Source organism: Eschscholzia californica, unplaced genomic scaffold, assembly GCF_041429995.1.
Source record: "Eschscholzia californica isolate CP2 unplaced genomic scaffold, dmEscCali1.0.p SCAF_5, whole genome shotgun sequence".
Lineage (NCBI taxonomy): Eukaryota > Viridiplantae > Streptophyta > Magnoliopsida > Ranunculales > Papaveraceae > Eschscholzia > Eschscholzia californica.
Genome location: NW_028238472.1, coordinates 37661537 through 37674055, shown reverse-complemented (window position 1 = coordinate 37674055; position 12519 = coordinate 37661537). Strand labels below are relative to the sequence as shown.

The window sequence follows — 12519 nt, the reverse complement described above, 5'->3', positions numbered from 1 at the left end:
GATTAAGTCTGAAACTCAAACCATATTTGTAGGCAATGGCGTAATACAGTGGGGATTGAAGCCAGGGAAATCTGGAATCCACGGGTCAGATGTAATCTTCAATGAGGAACCATCCCCAATCTGTCAACAACATTGATTTTTCATCACCTCCTTCACCTCCATGAGGTCGTTCCAGAGTGGTGTTGCATTACTTTTCTTAGTTTTGTTCCAGGGTGGCAACAAGTCAGTTATAAGCGGTTTCTTGCAGTTCCCTTAGTTACTTGCAGTTCCCTTAGTTAGTTGCAGTTCCTTGGCCGGAAACCACCACTCACGGTGGCTAAGGCTTGATTTTTGGTCGTCTGGACCCGAGTTGGCCTGTAGGGCCTTTTCTGGTGATCTATAGGGTCTCTCTCTGTTCAGTTTGATCTCATTTTCCTTAGAATCTGATCTTTCCCATGGCAAACGCAAGAGACTCAAACAACACTTGTGAAGAAGAATTTCTAGCACAATTGGCAACTCTTACTAAGGATGAACCGGCTATACATACCATCTTAGGAACACCAGAAGAAGTCAAAACATTCGATTTCAAACACCATTGCGTTATCAAGGTACTTTCTTACAAAACTTATTCTCTTGAACTTATGTACAGGAAATTAAAAGGAGTATGGAACCTATCTTTCCCATATTCTCTGAGTGATGTAATGACCAATACATTCCTTGCAAAAATGGGCACTATTGGAGAGGTTGAGATGGAGACGTCCAAAGCTCCATGGATAGTACGGGAAGATATATTCTTGATCGAAAAATGTTGTGCAGAAAAAGCTCCATTGGATCATGAATTTGACAAAGCATGGTTCCACATACAGTTTCACAACCTTCCATACAACCTTCTTAATGCTAAAACAGTGAACTTGTTAGCTAAAAGGATAGGTGCTCACATCCCTGTAACCAACTCAAATGCTACTAAATGGACCACTCATGGTAGAACAAAGGTAGAAATCTCTCTTAAAGAACCACCCCCCAAATTTGTTAAGTTACAAATCCAAGGAGGTATTACCAAACACATTAAATTGCGCTTCGAAATAATTGGTCATTTTTGTTACTACTGTGGTTTTCTAGGGCATTCAATGGACTTCTGTCCCCGTCGACTCAAACTGCTGGGTATGGTGGAAAAATGTACAACATTGGCACAAAAAGAACATGTTTTTACACTTGCAAAACCTAAATATCCAGAGGAGTTTAAGGTAGTCCAGAAATGGGAACAAAAAGAATCGACATACAAATTGGTGGAACAGGAATTTACAGAATGTTCGAACTCAAACCCCACGGCGTCAATGAATCCCCAACACCAAGGCGATACATCAGAAGGAATGACCAATCCTTACACCCGACCTGAGGAAACACCACCTACTGCACCTGAAATAGTCAGCCCTCCGTCGGATTTTGCTGAATTTAGACTATATAATACAGTTCAAAATGCAGGATCCACAAAGGACGATCTTAATTCGTGTGTGTCAAAGGTACGTCGATTCAAAACAACAGGTGAACCTTCAAAAGCGAAGGATACAACCGAATCGGGAGACAGAGGGGACAATCCAATCCAAGGAGATTACACCCGTAACAACCTAAAAAGGTCGGCAAGGTGTAGGGATTTACACCCTTCTACTAGTGTTTATAGCGGAAATATGACATCTAATGTCTACACTAGTATTCCCAGGATCACATGCAAAACTAGTAATTAATCTAATGGAGATAGTAGATTACCTTAATCGCTTTTCCCTCGAACTAGTTGAATTGATTGAAGAAGACCAAGAGCTTCAAGTGTAACTCCTCTACTTGGGACACGAGCAATCAATTTGATCTCCCACCTTGTTGTATAGCTAGCACACCAATGGTGGTTGGATAGAAGAACACCTTCTTCTTTGACTAGATTGATAGTAATGGGAATTAGCTCACTTTCTCCTCTCTACTTGATGTGGTAGAGTAAGAAAGCTTAGAGAGAAATTCCACACCTTATTCTCTGCCCTAAGAGTGTTTATATAGAACCCTAATAAGAATCCACCTCCTTTTAGGTTTCCCAAAACACCCTTTAGAATAAGATTTAGGGAAATAGTCGAAAATAGCAACTATTGATATTTTCTCAATTCCCTAAGGAGATGACGTCCAAACCCAGCCAAAATTTGCATATTTAATGTTCATAACATAAGGAAACGTCCCTCCAAAAATCAGCCCAATCCGAGGCCTAAAAGTGCCCGAATCGGTCTAGGCCCAAAAACCCTGTTTTTGGCCTTTTTGTACTATCTTTGCCTAATTCCTTTTTAGGCCTATGAGATATGTTTATGGGACACTCCCATGATTATATCTCACTCCCACTAGTCATATCCTAGATCAATTTGACACTCTTATGTGTAACCCGTTGTAGGATCCGATCGAAGTTAGCCGCGAATTACTTCGTAATTCGACGATCGTAGTTGGTCTCTAGCTACAACTCTACGATCCCTAAATCAATTGGACTTGATGATCTTCCACATCAATTGTCCAATCCGACAAATTGCTCGCATTGCCATCTTGGTCGAAGGACATCTCCTTCAGACTCCCACTTGGACTTAGAACAAGTGCAATGCCTCGATTCCCGTGTCAATTTAGTATCCCATCTGATACGTCACGTCATTCAGACTTTCTCGATATCCGAGTACAACTGTAAAAGACAAACGATTAACTTTTAATCCGTTTGAGCGCGGCCACGCATTTTCAGTTGCTACTCATCAAGTGGCCTTGAGACACTTTGTACCTAATGTGATTAGGGTGACACAATCCATTCTTGCACTCCCACTTAACTTCATGTCTATCCTGTCCTTCCCAGTATCCGCCTTTATAACCTCCTTTTACGGCGCGGCGTTTAACGGAACCAAAGTCGGGCATTCCTTACATAAGATGAGTGGAGCACTCATGTTTTGAGGAATCTCTCCAATTGTCTTTATGAGAAGTATTGACGTTCATCACGAGTGATGTACTTCTCATTTGAGGGTCATCCAGTGTATAAACCTTTTACACACCCACGTAGTCGAATAGAATATACCATTCCTATAGCCCATGAAACTGCGCTATCCCATCGACTCCCGTACTAGTCTTCGTGAGTCATTGTTGTCCATGCAATGACCTGGACCAGGGATTCGATAATAAATATTCCAAGTTCACTTAATAGGGTTTCATTCATCAGATCACGTATCTGACAAACCTATTCGGAATGTTTTATCATCAATGGACTGTCGTTTAAATACTAAACCAAATTTAGACGACTTGTGAAATAACTCTATTATTTCTGATAACGAGAGTTGTAAATCTGAGCCTCTTCCGTAAAACTCCTTTTACCCACTCAGTTTTACTTGTCGAGGTTTAAAATTATACCTCATGCCTTAGACTGTGTATGAATCTCATACTATGTCTTAGGTGACAGTTTAGTATGACTACCGTGGTAGTCGGTTTTAAACTTTGCTTATTATCAATTAATTTGAAGATTGCTAACTTCAACCTTGATAATATCTAGTAACTTTTACTAGAGTTAAGGCTTTTAATTCTTTATGTAGTATTTGCAACAGTTCCCGGCTTAAAACACTTTTAGCCTACTTTCCTTCCATGTCTGGAAGTTTGCTACGATGACATGTTCAACTTTTGTACTACTTCATCCTTTAGCCTTCTAGGATGTACTAAGTAGTGTTTCGGTTTTCCAATCCGAATTCGGATGTTTAAATGCTAATCATGTCCAACATGATTGACTTTATGTTTTCGAACATAAATGTCTCTCTCATGCGTGCTAGCTCATCGGTGTCTTTTCAGACTCCGAGTTTTGCAACGCCCTCTGTCATGAGTTTTTGGGTCGAAATCTTTTAGACTTTCCGAGTCTTAGATTTTCTGTTTCGGATCTCAAGCATCTCAGCGTACTGAGTCTCTCTAATCCTATCATCCTTTTGATCTATGCCTATAGATCTTCAAATGCCCAAAATGGCATTTTATCCTTTTGTGTGTGGTCCTTTATTGAGTCAGTTCGTTACTGTTATACAACATCTTATGTCGTACTCAATCTTTTGTATGTACTCAGCATACGGACCCGGAAGGTTTGTTTCTCCCACTTACCTTCTTGAAACTCGTGATTCAAGATTTTCTTCATTCCTCAGGAATCAAACTTCTTTGATTTCCTTTTTGAATCGAAGATTCTAACTCTTGCGTGCTTTTAATCCGTCGATAGATTTCTGAAGCATGCTTATGGACATAACTTGATTGGAAGAATCTTATTCTTCTTGTCTAGTTTCGGGAAACATGAATGTTTCCATCCTTCTCAGTTTTCTATTTTGGAAAACCAATTTAGGTCTTCTGTTGACTTAAATTATCAAGCTTCATGTCTTGACGAGATATGGATTCCACGATGATTTTGGCTTCTAGCCAAAATCTAGAGTCAGTTTCCGTTTCTGCGCAGGTCTTTTATCTCTTCAGAAATAACTTTATTTTCTGAGTCGAGATTTGACCTTTTAGGGCTTTTGAACAACAATTTGGAATTTTCTCAACTACTTTGAGATATTCCTTTAGAGACACTTTCATTTGTTTTGAGAGTTCTCCGGCGAATGACATTCGCTTTTGTGCGGTGGGTTTATAAGATCATATCTTTAACCTTTCCTTTTCCGAGGAGCCGCAGTTTGTTGCTCTTGGTCGAATTAAATCGACTTGTACCTTTTTCTCCCACTTATTCTTGTAATAATTAGTGCTAATTATTAGAAGAATACTATCATGAGCAACAAACACTTTGTTCTCTTGATTGGTTATGGAAGAAGCCCAAATTTCTTTCAAAGAAATTGCGTCAGATATTAGCTAGTTTTTGTAACGCTGTTACAAGTTTTAGCCTTTAAACGGACTTTGGTAAGTATGAAAACGATCGTTTCTAGAATATGTCCAAAAATATTTGGAAGACTGGCTTAAACCCATCTTTGATCGAATTATGCATAGCAATGTTCGATTTCTCCCACTGAATCCACCATCCCTCAGATGTGTTCCATGGAGCGAGTTGGGAAACGTTTTCTTAACTCCTTTGATGGTTATTTAGTAATTTACTCAAGTTTTTATCACTCCAATCTAATCGGATGACTTAAACTCTCTTGTCAAAATGATTCTTTTACTTCGGTTTGTACTTTGTTTGAACCTTTCAAACATTCCGACTTATACTTTATGATTTGTACGTTTCCATACTTCATGAAGTTGTCAGAGTACGTATTTGAAGTTTCTCTCGTTAGCTTCTGCAAGTAAACTTATAGGTCTGCATAACACTGTATGAGTCCTAATAGATTACTAGTCTCTATGCCTTTTGAAAAGGGTGACTTTGTCAATTAGTCCTTAAGACCCAATTGACAATGCAGAAGTTTAATGAGTTTGAATCTCTTGATTTTAGCCATTATCAATGTTAACCTTCAGTTAATTTTACCACTGGTTTAAAACATCATATGTTTCTAGAAGAACAAAATAATCACTATTAAGTTCTAAGCTAGATCAGTTTCTAAAAGAAGACTTTGATCCCTTTCAGCATCCCTAGCATTACTGCTTCTGCTCCCTCTTGGATCTCTACTTCTTTTAGTCAAGTATGTAATTCCCTTAAGCTCCACGGAGCCGCACATCCGGTTTAAAATACCTGATGAAGGAATTTTACGATACTTGTTTTTAACTTTGTTAACAAGGATACGGAACCGGAATTCATAATTCCATTCCATTTGTCCTCCAGGTGCTAAAGGTAGTTTCCTTTTAAATGGTCTAGCCATTGTTTTAGAAACATTCACAGTAATGAGGAATACTCTTGATCATGTACTCGGCAACTGCTTTTCTTTGATCAAATGTTTGTCTCACTTGACTGATCCTTTTGCCCTTTTGAATCTCAAGATCTCTTTCTTAGATTCTTTGTACCAAATCTCAAGAACCTTTCTTAGACTGGATATTCCCGTATGTTCTGCTCAGTTTGTTTGTAACAACCTGAGTGACTCATCTAAGGTCTTTATCAATCTTTGTTCAATCGATATTGAATTGGGTGATAGATGTATTCTGTTGTCTTCCCTTAGGATGACTTTCAGATTGCCTTGGAGGTCTCGTACCTCTCCATTTATGACTTCTGTAGGAATTTCTTCCTTAGTTTGTCTTAATGGTTATGCTAGCATTCATTTCTCTTCCAAAGAGAATGTTATACGATTGCTTGCAAATGGCTTTTGACCTTCTCTTGTATGAGTCAACATTGGGATTGGGTATTCTAGTGACCTTCCTTTTGAATCTGAGAACTATTCTCGGATTCATTCTTCCATTCTAGGAAGTGGATCAGCACCTCCTTTAGGTGTGATTCAATGTTGAAATCGTCTGTGTCATCTTAAAACTACATAAAGAAATGGCAAAGTTTTAAAACTCGTTATCGTTTTTGAAAAACTTAGTTTTCCCACATTATTCAATAAAAATCGTCCCCGATTGAATAAGTGATTCCAAGACCCCAGTTCTTCGGAGTAAAGCGGACGAAGGCCCTACCCTTTGACTCCGTCGTTCCGGGTGAGTGAACTACTTCACTGATCATACCTTATGACTATTGGTTGATAGATTTCATTAATGAATGACTAATCTATCCTTTTGCCTCGAGTATCCAAGACTCTCTTGCTGATCTCGTTGAGTAGAACCATTTAGACGTGTAGGCCTCTTCTATAGACCTACCCGCATTGTCCCAAGGTAGAGGAGGTACTCTGCGAAGGCCGACCCACCTTCCTCGAACAAGGGCGCAACGAGTGTCTTAATCTGGATAGGCGATTACTCAAGATTACGTTTTGGGGACTTTTACGCTAGTCTGGCGTTTGTTATAGTGAACTATTTAGCCTAACTAACATCCACGACATAAAGCGTAAATAAGTAAGTAAATGCGCGCGAGAAAGTAAATCAAGCAGACATGGATCCTAGTATGGCCCCTAACCTAGAAGATCTAATCTCCTTTGGTTTTCTTCTTGTTTCGCCTTTTGGTTCATCTTAGATCGCCATCTTTGAACCTCCATTGATTTCTCCCACTCGCCTTTGGATTTCATCCTCGAGTTTCTTCAATGGACTCATAGACCCTATACTCTAATTACAAGACTCTAACGATTCGCAGATCGTATAAACTTGAAATTAAAATTAATTACAAAGCATGCACCCATCCGTGCTTAAAACAAGAATAAAGAAATAAATCTATGGCCATACTAGTTTCCCGCATTCACATCACATGCATTCATATAATATATCAAGGTTAAGAATTATATATGCATGATTATCTTGGGAGATACTTTTGTTGACATCACATATCACATTACGGACCTTAAGTCTAAATTCGAAGAATTCAACTAATAGTGCGTTCCGGTTTTATCTTTTATGATTTCTAAAATCATCTTTAAGAAAAACTCCGTTTTGGGCTCGAGAAAGCCCGGGTCAATTTCGGAAAAAATATTGATTCGATTCTTAATGATTTCATAAATCAATTTAAAGAGAAATCCGTTTTGGGCCCTTGGATGGCCCGGATTGATTTTAGAATTATTTGGTTGGAATCGGAAGAAATTTTGGCAAAAACTCCCACTCGAATGATGGTCCCTTTTCGTGGTCCGAAAAGCCTCGGAAAAGCCCGGGACAAGTCCTAGACAAGTCCCGGCCCAAGCCCACAAAAGGGCTCGGACAAGGTCCGGACATAGCACGGCCCATAGGGCCGGCATGTCCTGGCCGAGGCCTACCAAGGCCTGGTCTCGTCCTGGCCGGAGCCTGGACGCTAGTCCATGCACCAGACGCGTCCTAGACGTGTCTGGTGCTGGACCGGACCAGCACTAGGTGTCTCGGACTAGTCCGAGACACCCAGAACCTCCCAGACGCGTCTGGTCGAGTGCTCTGGACGCGTCCTAGACGCGTCCAGGAAGCTCCCTCCGCAGCTGCTGGTCGCGTCTCCAAGACGCGTCCCAACAGCTGCTCTGGACGTGTCTTCAAGACGCGTCCAGAAGCTTCTGTCGCAGCTGCTGGTCGCGTCCTAGACGCGTCTCAGCAGCTGCTCTGGACGCGTCCAGAGGACGCATCCAGGAGCTTCTGGTCCGGCCAGGAAGCTTCCTGGCCGGACACTAGGGTTTTTCAAAACCCTAGTTCCAAAAAATTTTTTTTGTTGTGCAAATCTTATTTGCTAACTTCCAATTTTAAAACTTTTCTAAATTTTGAAATCTTTTAGAACACTTCTAAAATTTTTTACAAAACTTGTAGAAACTTTTTAAAATTTCCAAATTTTGTTTTGAGAGTTTCCTAAAACTCAAAACACTTCTTTTAGAACACTTCTAAAATTCCAAATTTTTGTTTTTCAAAAGTTTCCAAAACTTAAAAACAACTCTTAATCATACCAATTTTGGATCAAAGTCTAGGTTTTTGAAATTTTTCAAAGAACAATTTTGAAAACTATTTGAAAAATTCTTGAATCCCATTCAAAATCAATCAAATTCTTATGTTTAAAACTCTTTTAAACATAACTATCAACTTAATCAAGCATGGATTAGTCCGAAATTCAATCTAATTGAGGTTTTTAAAACACTTTTAATCATCAATTTGATTCTCAATTTGAAATTCATTGAATCCCATTCAATATTATCAAATTGTGAGTTTAAATAATTTTAAAACACTTTTAAAATACTTTTATAAACTTAATTTATCAAACTATCAATCATATCTAATATGAACTAGTTCGATTCTTAGCAAAAACTAGTTCATTGCAAGAGGCTCTGACGCCACTGTAGGGATTTACACCCTTCTACTAGTGTTTATAGAGGAAATATGACATCTAATGTCTACACTAGTATTCCCAGGATCACATGCAAAACTAGTAATTAATCTAATGGAGATAGTAGATTACCTTAATCGCTTTTCCCTCGAACTAGTTGAATTGATTGAAGAAGACCAAGAGCTTCAAGTGTAGCTCCTCTACTTGGGACATGAGCAATCAATTTGATCTCCCACCTTGTTGTATAGCTAGCACACCAATGGTGGTTGGATAGAAGAACACCTTCTTCTTTGACTAGATTGATAGTAATGGGAATTAGCTCACTTTCTCCTCTCTACTTGATGTGGTAGAGTAAGAAAGCTTAGAGAGAAATTCCACACCTTATTCTCTGCCCTAAGAGTGTTTATATAGAACCCTAATAAGAATCCACCTCCTTTTAGGTTTCCCAAAACACCCTTTAGAATAAGATTTAGGGAAATAGTCGAAAATAGCAACTATTGATATTTTCTCAATTCCCTAAGGAGATGACGTCCAAACCCAGCTAAAATTGGCAGATTTAATGTTCATAACATAAGGAAACGTCCCTCCAAAAATCAGCCCAATCCGAGGCCTAAAAGTGCCCGAATCGGTCTAGGCCCAAAAACCTTGTTTTTGGCCTTTTTGTACTATCTTTGCCTAATTCCTTTTTAGGCCTATGAGATATGTTTATGGGACACTCCCATGATTATATCTCACTCCCACTAGTCATATCCTAGATCAATTTGACACTCTTATGTGTAACCCGTTGTAGGATCCGATCGAAGTTAGCCGCGAATTACTTCGTAATTCGACGATCGTAGTTGGTCTCTAGCTACAACTCTACGATCCCTAAATCAATCGGACTTGATGATCTTCCACATCAATTGTCCTATCGGACAAATTGCTCGCATTGCCATCTTGGTCGAAGGACATCTCCTTCAACTCCTTCACAAGGGGCCAAGCAGGTATGGATATACAAGCCTCTAAAGTCTATAGGGGTGTTTCTAGAGATGTTAAGGACACTGATAGGGTCATTGCGGATGCTCCCCAAGAGCCGCAAGATCGATGTTAGTCCTCTCTTGGAATTGTCGAGGGTTGGGGAACCCCTCGTCTAGCCACACTTTATATTAGTTCCTCAGGTCTATTAAGCTTAATATTTTATTCTTATATGAAACTCGCCTTCAAGGCAATGCTATTGTTTTTAATTTAGACCGCTTCAATCTGCCCAATAAAGTTATATTTCCTGCTGCTGGAAGAAGTGGTGGATTAACTCTTTTTTGGTCCAATGATATTAATACCAGGATGGTCTCTATTGACCAAAATTTTATTCATATGGAAATTCTCAAAGAAGAAGGTAACCACTGGTGGGACCTTCTATGCATATATGGTCCTCCCAGAGTACCAGATCGACTGCCGTATTGGAACAGAGTTCAGGATGCTTTGACCTCTCTTTCTACTCCCTATTGTTGTCTTGGGGATATGAATGCTATAACTGATAGCTCTGACAAGTTTGGTGGTTCCCATTATATCCCCTTTGCTAGGAACTTTAATGATTTCATTTTAAACTCGGGTCTTATTGACCTTAGTTTTAATGGACCAGCTTATACTTGGTCTAATAATCGTGGGATTCATTCTATTACTAGAGAGAGACTCGATAGAGTACTTGCCTCACCCTCATGGTTGGATATTTACCCTAATGTCGGAGTCTTCCATTTGCCTAAGTATAATAGTGACCACTGCCCCATTCTTCTTGAGACAGAGGTGGGTACTAGGGTCTCTAGGCCATATGAAAGATATGAAGCATATTGGACCAAGCACCAAGACTATGGGAATCAATTATATCATCATTGGTCTAATACCACTTTAAATATTACTGCTAAACTTCAGCCTGTTAAAGAGAAATTAAGCCATTGGGGGAGAAAGAGCTTCGGGAACTTAGATAGGAGGATTTCTACCCTTCGCCATAGGCTCGGTAATATACAAAAGCAACCCATAACAGAAAGCTCTCTACAACTTGAATCTCAGATCCAGGAGGACTTAACTTATCTGGAGGAATTCCATCGAACCAGAATGGAACAAAGAACAAAGCAATTTTGGGCGTTAAATGGGGACAGAAACACTAAGGCGTTCAATGTGGCTATTTCGAACAGGAGAAGGAAAAATCATATCCAACATATTCTATCTCCTACTGATGATAGACTCACGGTTGAATCAGAAATAACAGATGTTTTAGTAGCTCACTTTCAGAACTTATTTCAGGCAGAACAGGAAGATGGTGTTCCACCCGAAGTATTAGATGAATATAGAAAAGAATCAGGGGATAATCTACTTGCCATTTCAAGGATACCATCGGAGGAGGAGATCAAGAATGTTGCCTTTCATATGGGTTCTCTCAAAAGTCCGGGCCTGGACGGTCTCCCTGTTCACTTTTATCAGTCTGGGTGGGAGGCCATAGGTCAAGTATTCGTATTGTTTATACAGGAAACTTTTCGTACAGGCCACTTCCCTTAGGAATTAAACGACACTATTCTAGTATTGATCCCCAAAACCGAGCATCCGTCGGAGGCAGCTGATTACCGCCCGATAGCTCTATGTAACACTATATACAAGTTCATCACCAAGATCATTGCCAACAGATTGAGACCCTTCTTAGACGAAACTATTAGCTGGCATCAGAATGCGTTTGTACCCGAGCGACAAATTATTGATAACGTTGTCATAGTTCAGGAATCTATACATTCAATGAAAACATCCAAATCGAAAAAAGGGCCTTTTATGCTAAAACTTGATATGGCGAAAGCTTACGATCGAGTGGACTGGGGGTTTCTGAAACAAGTACTTTTGGCTTTTGGTTTATCAGGGTCTTTTCTCAACTTAATTATGAGTTGTGTTACCTCCCCGACCTTCAGCATTCTTGTTAATGGGAAGAAATATGGATCTTTTCCTTCATCGAGGGGACTCAGACAAGGTTGTCCCCTCTCACCGTATTTATTCATTCTGGTATCACAAGCCTTATCGATATTATTTTCTAAATTTGAACGTGAGTCTCTTTTTTATGGGTACCGGGTCAACCGTAAAGCTCCCAGGGTTTCTCATCTACTCTTTGCAGATGACCTTATAGTGATGGGAGAGGCAACAAGTAAGAATATGCAAGCAGTCATACTGATCATGGAAACTTATTCGGGGTTCTCAGGCCAGTGTGTTAACTGATGGGCCTAGAAAGGTTACCCTAAATAGGTCTACACCCGCAAGTGCACGGGTGTCAAGTTGTAATAAATTCCGGTAAGACCGGTTCGTTCCTCAGAGACTAGTTGAACCTATTCTAAAATTAGGAAGTAATAAGATTTTAAAATGATTTGGTTTTGGTTTTTAAAATAAAATATTAAAATAAAATTACGGAAAGAAAATAATTACAAATGATACAAGGAACTCAAATGGGGGAGAGCCTAGAGTTTTCTGAATCCGTTCTCCTAACAATTCTGACGACAATTTATTTGGATTTAATTAGCGAATTTTATATATAACTCATATTCTAGTCCATGAATGGTCTAAAAATCCGGAAGATTTTATCATGAAAAGCAATAAAAATATTAATAAATCATATCGATAAAATTACTTATGAAGAACTTCATCTAAAACCCTAGATAGAGAATTAGTTACTCATGGACATTATATAAAAGAAATTGGAAAATAAAATAAAAAGATTCGGAGAAGAAAACACCTTTTTTTCGCTTTTTTTT

General features: G+C 39.2%; 1 protein-coding gene across 1 annotated transcript; it reads left to right on the top strand.

The window, feature by feature from the left end:
* Positions 1-434: 434 nt before the first annotated feature.
* On the top strand, positions 435-11290 carry LOC147538989 (uncharacterized). The gene is made up of 2 exons (XM_086643049.1): positions 435-1596; positions 9966-11290. Exons 1-2 carry the CDS (start codon positions 435-437, stop codon positions 11288-11290), a joined length of 2487 nt encoding a protein of 828 aa, XP_086499175.1.
* Positions 11291-12519: the final 1229 nt, after the last annotated feature.